This window comes from Passer domesticus, chromosome 8 (genome assembly GCF_036417665.1).
Source record: "Passer domesticus isolate bPasDom1 chromosome 8, bPasDom1.hap1, whole genome shotgun sequence".
Taxonomy (NCBI): Eukaryota; Metazoa; Chordata; class Aves; order Passeriformes; family Passeridae; genus Passer; species Passer domesticus.
The window spans coordinates 41,036,801-41,051,162 of record NC_087481.1 but is presented as its reverse complement, the minus strand read 5'-3'; the positions used below and the strand labels follow the sequence as shown (position 1 = coordinate 41,051,162).

At 41.0% G+C, this 14,362-nt stretch overlaps 2 protein-coding genes across 25 annotated transcripts in view; one reads left to right on the top strand and one right to left on the bottom strand.

Moving 5' to 3' along the window:
• WDFY4 (WDFY family member 4) overlaps nt 1-14,362 on the bottom strand; it is a 129,414-nt gene that overhangs the window by 25,080 nt on the left and 89,972 nt on the right. For all 24 annotated transcript variants that reach the window (XM_064430713.1, XM_064430707.1, XM_064430703.1 and 21 more), the window contains 4 exons: nt 3,490-3,532; nt 2,577-2,696; nt 1,985-2,102; nt 1,218-1,327 (listed from right to left, as the gene is read on the bottom strand). In XM_064430713.1, coding sequence (XP_064286783.1) covers nt 1,218-1,327; nt 1,985-2,102; nt 2,577-2,696; nt 3,490-3,532 — 391 coding nt within the window. The remainder of the gene's footprint in view (nt 1-1,217; nt 1,328-1,984; nt 2,103-2,576; nt 2,697-3,489; nt 3,533-14,362) is intronic.
• Nucleotides 8,102-13,589, top strand: LRRC18 (leucine rich repeat containing 18). Its single transcript, XM_064430761.1, has 2 exons — nt 8,102-8,449; nt 12,702-13,589. Exon 2 carries the CDS (start codon nt 12,732-12,734, stop codon nt 13,512-13,514), a length of 783 nt encoding a protein of 260 aa, XP_064286831.1. The 5' UTR covers nt 8,102-8,449; nt 12,702-12,731; the 3' UTR covers nt 13,515-13,589.

Sequence of the window (14,362 nt, the reverse complement as noted above, 5' to 3'; positions counted from 1 at the left end):
CTGCTGCTCACACAAACACAGCCACAAAGCATTCACTCAGACTGTGAACTCATTATGCATGAAAAGTGTGCCAGGGAGATCCAACAGCCTTTGTTGTTTACAACAAGAAATAACTGCTCCACAGTCATTCATGACTGCAGCTAACATATGGCTCACAGAGTGTGATGGCAACCATTGCCTCAGGTGGTTCACTAACCCATCAGCTACTGCTGGTAACAGCCGATATCATAGGGCTTATTACTTAATTAACACAGCACTTTATTTGTATTACTTCACTGGAAAAAAACCCAAATCACAACAGCAAAGCACTTGGAAAGCTGCAGAAAACATGGCCATCCTGCACTATGCATACAGCAGTCTCCAAGTGTGAAATATTCTGGCCAAGCTATCTTCCTGTATTTCTTCACAAGAGTAAGTAGATTTCAGCAAGATACTCTTTAAAAATATACCTTGGAGAATTGGTCCTTCTGGTAGACCCCATTATGACACAACACGTTACGGAAAAGAGGGTAACAAGTCTCTGCTACAGCCCAAGTGTATTTGCTTGAGCATTACCAACTGCCTGCTGAGAAGGGTAATTGGGAAATTTGGTGCCCCTATATGCTGGGCAGATGGGAAAGGTGTACACAACATTCAATTTCCATAAATGCAATTCCATAGTGAAAGCCAGCTTGGCACTGTATAAACAGTAACAAGTTCAGAACAAGATTACACAAAATATTCCTTCTGGAGCATCGAATGTAATCTCATCCCACTTCAGGAAGTTGATTCCACAGTCCCTATCATTTCACACCTACCAGAGCCTATATGTCCTCACCTGGCCCAGGAACATTCTTTATGCCACCAGAGCAAGCTCCTAGTACTTGCCAGTAGCTGCATGGCTGTATTTGGGCTTAGAAGACCTCATATCATACCAAGTCTCATCTGCCCCAAAGCCAGAAGCTTATGGTCAGACAGGCAATAAAAATTATCTGTTTACATGCCTCAGCTGTCACAAAGCTAAATAATCCTTCTCCCTTGCATCAGCCCTGGTCCCCTGGTCCTGTTTTCACTGAATTCAACTTTCATGGCATAAATGTTGCTCCAAGTAATCCTCAAGTCCACATATAGAGTATATCAAATGTCAGAAGAACTAATCCCCCTTCATTACACAGCCACAGTAACACACTACATGGCTCATAACAAGGAGTAGGAGGGAAGTTATCTTGCCCCCTTACCTGCAGAGAACAGAAGGTCTGGGTAAATGGCTCCATTCGGACCAGGTAAGATGCCACTATAATTGCTGATGAGTAGTGAGTACAGTAATGGCACTGGGCTGACAGGTCTCCTGGAAATTGCACACAAATCAGATTCCAGTAAAAAAACCCCACCATTTCAAGCCCATAGCATCCAGTTACCACAGTACAACTAAACAGGGAACAGGTATTTTTAGCAGGTGTGCTCAAAGACCTGTGAGCTACAGCACATCTTGCACTGAATACATGCATTGTGTTCAGCTTTTGCCTTCCACATTTCACTTTCTGAAGAATAAGGTCTTTAAATTTCCAGATTATCCCTTTCCCTAGTAGTGCCTATAAAGGTCTTGATCTCCTGGGGTCAACAGCCTCAACATTCTCTTTCCTTTTCTTAAGGTAGCTGTTAGTTAACCTTCATGCAGCAGTTTTCCACATGTAGTTTAGCTAACAAATAAAAACACTGTGTGCAGCTTTGCTAACAGCACAGTTTTTCCAGGGAACATTGATTTCTGCTGTAGTTTTTTTCCTGTCCAAGGGAAGAGAACAGAATGCAGCAGTACAAGGTGCATAAGGCAGTACTTGCATTTCTTTCAAAGAGACATTTCTCTTTGAATTCAGTCAGTTTGTGTACAGCAGTGAGAGACATTCTCCTTGGCATGGTGTTTCCCTTAGCCACAGATCTGCAAAGTTTTTGGGTGTTCTGAGGGGACTCAAGCCTCTGTTGTCTATTAGCCTCCTAAAACACTCACCCTCACTTTTTTCCACTTCATTGAAGCGCTGGATGAACTTGTGTTTCCTCTCCACAGTCTGTGCTCCCATGGGCTTTGACAGGTCTCGAAATGTATGAGGATCAGTGAGGTTTAGAGTCTGAAAAGAAACCCAGCAGAGATGCAGATTTTAAGATCTTAAACATCATTACCATCCCAGTGACACTGGGAGTGGCAAGGCTGTGTTGGAAGTTTCACTCTTACAAGAAGGTTACAGGTTTACCCTTCTCTGGAACTTCAAAAATTAAGGACCTGGCAGGTTGCAAATTGCTCTTAAGGCTTTTCTGTCCAAAACTTCTCCTCTGTGTTCACAGAGACCTGTCCATGCCTATCTGCTGAGCTGATGCAGCATGTTCTTAACTAGGTCTGTATTAAACAGATGTTCACCCACAGAACATGATCCTCAGTATGCTGACATGAAGATAGAATTAATCTTATGGAATCAGCACAGTTCAAAAACTACTTCAAATTTTAAACCCTTGGTCTAGACCCCTCTGCTATGATGGCATAATTCACCAATCCTTTTTTTCAGTTTCTACCATAGAAAGTAGGGAATTCTGCAGCCAGCACTGACCTCAGAGTGGTAGTCAGCAAGGACCCATGGAAACACAGGATACTGCATGTAATCATTGTAGCTGCGGCCAGCCAGAGTGTTCAGGTACATGAGGTAATCAAAGTTGCTGATCTCCCTCTTCTGCAGGGAAAGGAAATAAGCATTAAAATCTCCAGACTCTGCCCCTAAAAAGCCATGCAAAGGCACACTCACAGGTTTGTGGTTCCCAGGTCCACCAGGACCAGAACTATATAAATAGTGAAATCAATCATCCTCTGCCATTCAGATCAACACAATACCTCTTATACAACAATCCATTCCACAGAACCTGTCTTCATTCTGTCTCTTTTTCAGACAGGCCATTGGCATTTGTCTATAATCACACAGTGCTTTTATGCTGTATTTGCATAACAGAGCACTTTTTCTTGATTTAAAAGTGAGCCAAATGCATGCAGACTGGATAGTGGAAAACCCTGGACAACTGCCTATACAGAAAAGGCTGCACAAAGTGCTAGATATAAGCAAGAAGGTATGGATTTCTTCATTTGCCTTGAGTCACCAAGATCATGGCTACAGAAAAGTAAACATGTCTCCCAGCTCAGCAAAACATGTGCATTGATTTAACTGTATAGATGATATGTGAAAAGGCATTCAACTAGGTGGCTCTCTTTGATCTGCATTGAAAAATGTGCATAAAATCACACTTAATCTGCCAGACAGTAGCACCATATGTTTCATAGCAGGAGGAGCAAAAACTCTGCAATAACCAGATGTAAATACTGTGCTCCTCCTGCCAACAACCTCACCTCCAGCAGTGAGAGAACAGCTTAGGCCTTGATGTACGTGTGTACACACACACATACATATCTGTGCAGAGACATATCTATGTGGTGAAATTCTTTGCTTAATTATGTGCAGCCAAGATTTAGCTTACCTGCCACTTTTGGAGCATTGTCTTTTCCCCTCCCGAGTGCTTCCTGTAAGGAACAAACATTTAATTGAAACAGCCTACTTCAGGACAATAAGAGAAAGTCAGCACATTAACATCTGTGCTCCCTGTGCCCTTTGCTCCCATCACACAGAAATGAGAGAACACCAACACTATAAAGCTGAAGTTTTATCATTGACCAAATAATTCCAAAATGAGAGTGTTGTTGATTAGGTTATTGTTGTTCTGAGTTAAGCCACACTGCTCAGTCTGCATTCCCAGGTACCATCAAGCCTGTCTGCTTCTGTTCTGAAGACTTACTCTCAAAAGCTCATGCTTTTGTGAAGCATTCAGAAAACCCTGACATAAAACCAGAACTCTCTCAGTCTCCATATTAAAGATTTTTATTGCACAATCCACTTTGAAACCAATATAGTTCTTAAAGAGTGGATTGTCATTTTAATACTTTTGAAAGTGATGAACATGTCTTTTCCACATTTTTGGTTCTCAAAATGCAACTTGATATTAAAACTTTGAATAAAAAAACAAAAACAAAAGTAAAACAAAACAAAAAAAAATCAACTAAAAGCAGGGGAATTCACTTGAAAATTGAAAGAAAGAGTCAACGTTTCATTTCAACTGCACTTAACCAGAATGTATGTCAGTATTTGAAGACCATCAACTTACTCTTGTCAACATCTAGACACCAAAGTGAGGCAAGTGACAACTGCAGTATCGTGGTTTAGCCCCAGCTGGTAAATTAAAAATGAGCCAAACACAGTCACTTACGCACTGTCCCTGCATAGGGATGAAGGAATTGCGGGAGGAAAAGTGAGAAAACTTGGGGTTAAGATAGTCTAACACATAAAGCATAGGGAATGCACACAAGCAAAACAAAACAAGGAATTCGCTCTCTACTTCCCGTTGGCAGGCCAGTATTGAGCCATCTCCATGGCCCCATCACATGTAACCATGACTTATGAAAACAAACATCATCACCTGGAATGTCCCTGCCTCTTACTCCCCCAGGTTTATATGCCATGTATGATACAGTTTGCTGTGGAACACACCTTTGGCCAGTGGGGATCAGCTGTCCTGGCTGTGTTCCCTCCCAGCGTTTAATGCACCCCAAGCCTCCCCATGGTCCTGATGGAACAGTTTGAGAGATAGAAGAGGCCTCAACCCGGTGTAAGCACTGCTCAGCAATAACCAAAACATCCCTGAATTATCAACACTGCTTCCAGCAAAAATCCAAACGTGATTTTCTCCTACAATGCGGAAAATTTACTCTATAAGAGCCAAAACCAGTACACAGATTGAAGAAACTTTTCATCTGCCAAAGTAAACAGGCTTATTGACATGATACAATACTGCTGGTAAGAGAGATTCTTCCCTTTAAAATAAATCTAAGGTGCCATCTCAGAGTCAGGACATTTCACTTCATGAAGTGTAAGGAAATCAGTTCAGCATAGATTATAAAACTACTGCAGGAATAATGAACTGATGATTTTTACTCCTGTGCTCTGTATTGGATCACACTAGAAATCCACAAAGCAAGGCTTAAAGTAGCTTCAACGATCTAAATAAAGCACCAGAATGGTCTATAATCATTACCATTTTATTGAATTGGCAGTAGTAATTTCTTGTCAACCACCTCTCATGCTTATGAATAATTTTACTGCTTATTAAATCGTGGACCATTTAATAGTGTACATAAAGGAAAAACACTATGGTTTACACATTATTTTATTCTTCGCTCAGAGAAAAGTGTGTGTCTGAGAGAAGGGTTTTGAATGCATAAACATGAAAGCCAAGATGAATTCTAGCACATGGTCTACAATTCCTAAGCTTTGCTTGTCTCCTGCTAACCATGTGAAACCTAATAACGATAGGCTAAGTTTCTAGAAACCAGTACACACAAAGGTGTAGAGTTCATGTCCAGTACAGAAAAATATGATTGTCACTCTCTGTCCAAAAAAAGAATAACATATACAATTTACATAGTGTAAATCAGAAGAAATGCTATTGAGTAGTTGTGTTGCACCCCCAGTTTGAGCAACACACGGCTCATGAGTGTGGGAACTCCAAAGTACAAAAGCAGTATCATGAGCACTTACCCTTTAAAATAAAGTCCTCTCACATTCTACATACATTTCACAGAACTTTGCCCCAGTGGCCTTTTTAAGGCCTCCAAAACACATTTGGAACTCAGAGAGGGTATCTTAAAGGGATGTAACAGGATCAGGATTCCTGGCATTATTTGAAGTGTGGTTGGATTAGGCTGTTTGTTACAGAGTGGTCAAGTTAGGTTCTTCCCTTTCCACAGGGGCATACTCGCTCACTAAAAGCACCCAGGTTTATTTTGGATTTCTGGTTGAGTTAGAAAGCAGGGGAGAGCATTATAAAATGCTTCACGTGGGGCTAAACTGGGCCAGTCTTGTGTGGATGTCATGTAAATATACATATGTTGATTTGTGGGTGCCATGACCCCCTAGTGAAACACTTGCTCTATTTGTCACAAGCCTTAAACAGCTAATAAGACCATACAAGGGTCAAAATAATTCTCTCTGCTGACTTTGGGAGCCACTACATAACTCAAAGAGGTTGACAAGTTCAACATGTCATGAAAATAAGCCAGGCTAAATGCAGGCTCTCCCCTGTAAAATCCATCCTTCCGGATCTCAGAGGATGCTCCATCTAGTTCCCCAGAGATCTGAAATTCTCCATTCTCCTCTGTTGACTCGGGGTCTTGAAAGAAGAATTGCATTACAGGCAGCTAAAGCCTATTCCAACCTTCTCCTTGATAATTAATTAGCATTTTTCCAGCCAACACCTCTCTAGACAGCACAGCAAAAGCTCAGTGTAGGTGAAGGTCAGCTACCCAACTGCAGTAAGTGAATTAAAAAATAAATAAGTAATCAAAGGCTGGTTTGTAAAAGAAACTGAAGTGCTTTATAAATGTAAATAACTACAGTTCTAGAGGAAGTGAAATTATATGAACTCAAGAGAAGCACCTACAGATCTATCTATATCTTACTTTATAAGGTATTTTTAGGACACCAGCCATGGCAGAATGTAAACACAATGTGTACTAATGATGATGCACCTTTGGCTACTCTATATGTGATTTATTAATCCCTCTTCCATTAACATCAGACTATGATCTCACCCTTCTGAGTGTGCCATTTGCTAGAGACAGGTGGACCTCAACCCATTTGGAAATTCATTGCAGATGAGATAATCTCAAAGGATAAGATTTTGCCCTTACTAAAATTAATGCAAAAAATCCAATAAATTTAATAGGTTCTTAGATTTCTGCTTTAATTTTCTTTTTTTTTTTCTTCCACCCCCCAGACTATAGTCTAAAAAACTGTGCCAAGGCTCTCCTAAACCAACTTTTCTTTAAAAATCTTTGCAATTACCAAAGATAAGGAAAATCTCTGTTTTGGTAAGCCACAACTTAGGTTTAAGTCATACTGTTAACAGAGGAAAGAAGACTTTAAAAGAAATACCAACTTTCCCATGTCAAATAATCTGTCTCTCTCAAACTTAGAAGAGTGCTAGGTTAGATTACTTTACTCTAAAGGTACAGCATCTTCCTTGTTTAACTGTACCAGTCCACCTTCCAGTTATGCTTAATCTGTGCTAAAGCATTGACATGTAATTCAAAACAAAAAATAACCACCATATTCAAGTAGGACTCCTTGAAGCAGGGTGTCTTGAAAGGGCTGGAGGGTGGAGAAAGGAATCTCCCTCATTTATGGAACGCTGCTTGCGCAATGGGCATTCACAGTGCTTAAACCAAAGGGATAACATTTCCACGGTGGAGATGCTGCACTCAGGCATACTTCAGATCATGAAGGAACACATGAAGTAAATCCAGTTAATTTGTTTAGGTGAGCAGAATGCAATCTCCAACCCTGGAATCAGACAAGTACATTAACATCATCAGCTTCTTAATGCCAATAATATCTTGGTCCTACTATCAGCAAGAGAGGCCTCAATGTTTCATCTCCTGTAAATAATACCTAAACAAACCACTCAGCTTCTTTTCTTCCATAGGGGGATTTCTTTCAGACATTATTTTGAAATTATTGTGATCAGTTACTACTAAAAGCTTGAGCTTGATAACTTCAGTCAAAGGGACAAATTTCAATAAATTCACATGCTCCACATGGAAATCATTACACCAAGTGCACTTTTGAAGGGTCAATGATAGATATTGCAGATAGATGTGACAGATAGATACATATGAACAGATAAATTGCAGCTCATGTACTCTCTGCTGCACCATTGCATGAGCCTTCCCTCCTGTCTCTGCATCTATCCCATTTGGCACGTGGTAAGGATGATATCACAAACATCATCAGTTTTAACACGCACAGACAAGTATCTCTCACTCTGCTACAGCCAAGTAAAATAAAATAGTCAAGTGACTAAAATGGACAGTTAAGGCAATGTTAGAAGCTGACTGATGAGCTCCAGATGCTTTTTCTTTCTGCGTAATTTGAAATACAACATTTCCAGGCATTGCATGACATTCAGTTCTTTTCCATCCAGCTCGATCTTGCATTCTGGAACCAACCATTATGCTAATGATCTCCAAGGGTGTAGCAGTCCTGTTGCTTGGTAACACAAGTTTCATAAGCTGCAGAAGTAGCACTGAATAGCAGGACCCTGGGCTTGGGGAAACCCTTTAGCCACTCCTCACTGGCATGCTCACACAAGCTTGAAGAGCTGCCATTTTCCATCAAGGAAGTACCATTCTGAATTCACAGGACTGTGGAAAGGAAACTGTCCTGTGTTCCATGCTCATGGCTTTATTTACAGACTGAAAGACTAATTCAGTATTCAAAGAAGAGCAGACAGGGGACAACTGCACAGTAACAGCCCACACTACTGAGAAAAACCGAGCACCTTGTGACATCGGCACCTCACCTTCTGGGTCTTTTGAGCTACTTATCTGGTAAGATCATATACAGGGGGCAGCCTGGCAGAACTGATAAGATGAAACAATGTTTTTGCTTATTTTTGGTGGGCCTTGGTTTTGAAAGTGACTTTGCACTGTGTCATAGTATGGGGGCCCTGAAGTCATCTGGAAAATAAGACTATTAAGAAAGGAAACTTTTCTCAAACTATTCACCAATGGTGGAATTTAGTCTAAACCTGCCTATTTAAGACTGCATTTAAGACAGTCAATGAATTCATCTCTTCCACAACAGATCATATCCAACAATGAGAAATAGTAACAGGCTTGTGAGCAGGAAAGTGGAACAGTTTGGCTTCATGCAAAATAATTTGCTGTATGAATGCTGGTTTTAAGCTCTGCATGCAAGTATTTCTCTACAGATGGTAGTATCACCTCTTCCATGGGTGAATTAGCACACGTCACCTCACAGCCTTCCTGCCACCGGAGAGGTGCAGGGAATGCAGAGCTCTGCTGGGCTTGCCAGGCCTGCTCTGCAGCATGCAGAGGAAAGACAGAGGAAACTTTTCACAGAGTAGTTCAAGATGGGCTCAAGATGGTCCTGTGCAGTTTTGGGTGCAGTGAACCAGGAAGCACCAACCCTGGAAGAAAGTAACAGGCAGAACCACAGAGAAGGAGGTTCTGAAGCACCAAGCAGTGCTACAGGCAGAAGATCAGTTCTGCTCCTTCCTGGGCTGGGAAAGGAAAAAAAGATGTTCAGGGTCAAAATATGCAGTCTTTTAGGATCAGATCTTCTTAGGGCAGGCTTAAGATACAATGGGTCGTGACTGACCCCTGTGCAAGTGCTGAAGCGCAGATAAGGAATAATTCCCAGTCCTTCCTTGCCTCAGAGAGACACTGACACTCTTAGTACTGATGCTCAAGTCTGTTCTATCCCTGCAGCTCCCAGCAACATTAAGCACCACAGACAGCATGACGTCCTTGACACACATTTTCTATTAATTTCTTTATCAGATCAATCTCTAAACTCTGGGCCTGTTAAACACTCCTAAATCTCTGGGCATTCAAAAGCCCATCCAGGCCAAAGATTCTATCAAGTGTGGATATAAAGGCAAAGGGTTTTCTAGTCAAGATCCGTTTTAGTGAGACCTTGTCACAGAAAAACAGCACCCTCCACCCGAGGAAAAGGCTTGCCAACAACTCAGAGGGTGTACCCGGCTGTGGTGTTTTCTCTTTTTAGAGAAAACAGGTGGAAAGTCTTATCATCATTTCTTAGGTGTAGGGCAACACATGTACCTCTCCCTCTGCCATTCCAGGAGATGTACTGTGAGTGTAAGATTGAACAGGCATAATTAACATTTAAGCAAGGAGAACTCCTGTGATTCCTGAATTTTTAATATCAGTGACTATAGGACTAGAGCCCTCTTACACAGAGCCAAAGACAATGAGACATGGCTAAATAAGCTCCATTATCTCCAGCTACAGCCCTGTAAAACACTGATAATTAGTTTACAAGCATGTGGAGGCAGGAGAGCTATTCATCCTCTTCAAGTTCTCAAGCACACTAAAATGTTTCTGCAGTCCTCTAGTACTAATCCCTGTTTTTGGAATTACAAATCATATTTTTCTAAGTTTGAAATATGGCTCCAACTTTTAACCAAACTAAATAGCACTTAGAGTGAGCACTCCTTAGGGACCTGAACAGTGATTCTGAGAGGTTCATAGTTGGATGTAAAAAAGTCTGGCTAAAGTAGGCTGTGAGAAGAAACTCTTTGGAGTCTGCACGTTATGCAGTGCATCATAAAAAGAGATCTGTCTTGAGGAAAATCACACTGATCTGTTTGTCTGGATTTCCTAAAAACTTGAAAGGTCCAGGTTCAAGTTTTGTAACAGCTTGGAAAGGGTTATTGACATAGAGATACTCAAACCCAGCAGGCTGAACTGCAGCACTCAACCTTGTACGCCAGGCTCCCTCTAGTGCTGCCAGGCACGCACAGCGCAGAGGGACCCGGCACCGGGAACCAGGTGCCAGAACAGTGGCACAAATGAACGATTCTTTGCCTAGATGGTACTTTATAAAATAGGAAAAGAAAATATTTTGGCTCAGTGTTTCCCTCTTGGATTTTATATGAAAAATAATAGGAAAAAATTATAACGGAATACATTGTTTTCTGAGATTTAAACATGTTTTTTTAAAAGCATTTTAAAAGAAATGATAAATTTGAAATTAGGAAAAAATTATTACATGTTTTCCCTTGAAGGTCGAGTTCATTTTTTAAAGGCATACTTGTTTGCGAAGCTTCACTTATCAAAAAGCACTGAATGTCTTGGTCACTTCAACACAAAATTCAAGCAAAGAAAAAATTGGACCCAAAGGTCACCTGGTTCATATCAGTTACAGGAGGCAGAAAGTTTCTTCTGCCAGCACGTAAGAAAGCTCCCCTATAGATTTTTTCCTGAAACATGGTAGTCAACCCACTTCTGTGCACCAGAAAAGACTCAGGGTGTCCTGTAATCAGCAGCAGGGCCCTGGCATTCCCCATACTGCTCAACTTTATCTTCACAGAATTGCCAACAAGAATATTGCATAAAATCCTTAAAATGAGAGAGCTGTGATTAGAAAATCCTGCTCTTTTCATGTCCAGAAATTTCTACTCACTCTTGGGGAAATTAATTACACTAACATCAACAAAGGTGGAAAGAATACTTATTCACACTGTAGAGTACTTTGCTTCAGTTACCAGTCAACATATAGATAGAACAGCATTGGTGATGCTGTTCTTGGTATATGTGGTTCTGTAAGTACTCATGAGAGACAGAAACATGGGAGTGACAAACAAAAACATTTAACTGTGTTTAAATGTTTTCATATAAAATAACAAAAACCTATTTTGGAATTCACCCTCAGGGCAAGACTGAATCCACTGCGCTGCTTCCAGTATTTTCTGAAGCATCTGCCTCATTACAGAGCTCTTGGGAGGGTGTGTGGTAGCTGGGTTAATGCTTTTGCATTATTTTGGGCTATGGCATGTAATTGAAAAGAAGCTGAAATGCCTTAGTTGTAGCTTGAGCTTCCCCTTCATGTATTCACACATGATTAATGAGTAGCCAAAAAGCCTGAAGGGTTTGTAGTGAAGTCTTTCTAATAGGGACATGTATTGTCGACAAATCTATATTTTGTCCTAAACAATCATTCATCAAAGCTGCGATTTGACTCTTCAAAATTAAATGCCAGAACACCCAGACCTGAGATTACTCAGCTGTAACCTGTGCTTCTCTCTAAACTCTTACTGGGTGGACATTGTCATCCATTTCCAGGGAATCAGCCTATTTCCTTTGCCACTAGCCATAATTAACAGCTGTATTTGATGACCTTTGATGAGAAAGAGTTCACCAAACCTGAGAGTAAGTGGGCTATACTCTTATTCCAGGAAGCATGTAACACATGCTCAGCATCAGTATGAGTCAAAAGTCTACTACACTTATATGCATTTTTCTGAGGGCAGGGCACCTTTGCAGTGGGAGACACTTTATCCCACAGCATGAACAAAATAACAAGGTTAGAGTATCCAGAGGAGGACACTTAGCAAGGCCTGGTTTAACATGGCATTAAGCAGCACTGACATCAGTCCCTGTTGCAGTTTGCCCTGTAGGTGATGTATGAATTGCCAATCATTCTGGCAAGTGTGGGAGTTCACCATGTTCCTGAATCCTGGTCAAAATAAAATTCTTAATAATTTCCTTTAAACTTTTAATTTTTCAATAACATCCAGAGCCCAGATCTCAAGTCCATTACACAAGAAATTTAGCCAACCTGTTAGCAAATGCCAGACCTGTAATGATGGCAACTGTTGATCTGGTAGAATGAGACAAATTTGAATAGCTTCTTTTAATGCAGTCTCTAAGGACTGTGTTGAGACCCACAATATATTTTTCTCCAGTCCTCAACCAGCTGATGGATAATAACATATTTCATTCAGTTTCATTATATCCTAAGCTCAAATCAGTATTTAGGAATGAAAGAGAGCAAATGTGTCCCACTTGTAATTTCACCCTGTAATGTAACATAGATGTTACATTGCCATGAAATAATATTGTAAATTATTAGAATTTCACATACTGGAAATACTTTGAGGAAGAATTTTCAGAGTTGCAGATTTTCAGTTGAAAAGTTCTAACCTCAAAGAAAACCAGCTTCAGAAAAGTCTAGCAGTAATATTAACATATATCTGTGTGATTAACAGCTATGGCTTTCAAAGACTTTACTGGAGTTCTCACATTTTATCCACAGGGTCTGGTGTGTCTGTCTCTCAGCAGAGAGATGCCCAAGGCAAAAGGTCCACAAGGGAAAAGGATCACCTTGAAAGTGGCCAAAAATTCAGTCCGGGTACTTTTTAATGGAAGGCGCCGTCTTGAGTTAAGCAAAATGGGCATTGCCGTCTTCCCCAAGTGCCTTCTGGAGCTGGCTGATGTAGAGGAAATTGATTTGAGCAGAAACATGTTAAGAAAGATTCCAAACATCATTGAGAAGTTCCAGAATCTGATGTGGCTGGACCTGCACAGTAATCAGATTGATGAGCTGCCCGCAGCAATAGGCACGCTTCGCAACCTTACTTACCTGAATTTATGCAACAACAAGTTGACCACAAAAGGTCTGCCAGAAGAGTTGACCCTTCTCAAGAACCTGCGTACTCTCAACCTTGGCTTAAACTGTCTTGAGACTATTCCCACCACTCTTGGCTCCCTGAAGGAGCTTATTGAGCTAGGTCTCTTTGACAACTCTTTGACCATCATCCCAAAGAGTGTGAAAAAGCTCCCCAAGCTTGAGAGGCTGAATGTAAAAAGAAACCCTTTACCAGAATTTGCAAAGGAAGATGAGCCAATTGACACCATTAAACGCATAGAATCGCTTTACTTAGTAGAAAAGAAAGACCTGTGCAATTCCTGCGTGCAGACATGTCAGGGTGAGAGGGACGAACTGCACAAGTTAGAGGACATGACACCCGGCCCCTCAGATAAGCCAAGTTTCCCTTCACTCACTACACCCAATTCCACTGCAATAGATAACCAAGAAGAATGGAGAATGAAAGATGACAATCCTTGAAATATACCAAGGCACTCTATAGACCATGTTGCATGAAGTCCAGCCCAAGCAAATAAAAAACTGACTTCCCTCCTCCTCCGTTTTCCTGCAGTTCTGCTTCTTTAAAGATCAGCTTCCTTTTAGAAGCAGATGTCTGTGGTCTCTAGAATGAAAACTAGAGCAACTAAACCAGATGTGTATTTGGAAAGGGCTATTTACATCTGGGCCTGTCCTTACAACGTGTTCTCCATGTTTGGGCTTTTTGCGGTCTTTTGTCTGTGCAGTGTCCAGTGAAAGGATCTTTTAAACAATACATTTTTCCAGTAAATCCATTCCCACCACTTACCCCCAAATATTATTTCTGCTCATTTTCATAAGGAGAGACACAGTTTAACTAGTCTCAGTAAATACCATTTGGAAGAAAAGACCTGGGAACCTTCTGCTGCTGGTGGCTGCCACCAAGCTCTCAGAGTCTCAAACAGGCACAGTCAGTGTCGAAACTGCGAGCCTGTTCCAGTTCAGCAGAGGTAGCAAACACAAGTGTTATGCTCAGGAGTAACTAAGCACTACAAACACAATGCTTAGAGATAGACAACCAGTGATCCTTGTTGCCATCAAGGGACCATATTCTGCAAGTTCTTTGGGATTTTGAGTGCTATACCCAGGTGCAACAAGTTGTACCAAATTGTCCAACACAAACAGCGTGACTGCCTTTACTCATAGTGTTTTGCTGGCCTCTGAATCTCTCTCCAAGGAGGATGTAGAAGGGGTAGGAAAAATATTTGTCATTTTAAGGGTACCAGGCTTATCATTTAAGCAGTGAGTAAAGTGATTAAGAGAGAGTCACTGTCCTCCATGATCTAAGAGTC

Excerpts from the sequence above, each read along its gene's own strand:
- LRRC18 (XM_064430761.1), top strand. The coding sequence starts at position 12,732 with ATGCCCAAGGCAAAAGGTCCACAAGGGAAAAGGATCACCTTGAAAGTG.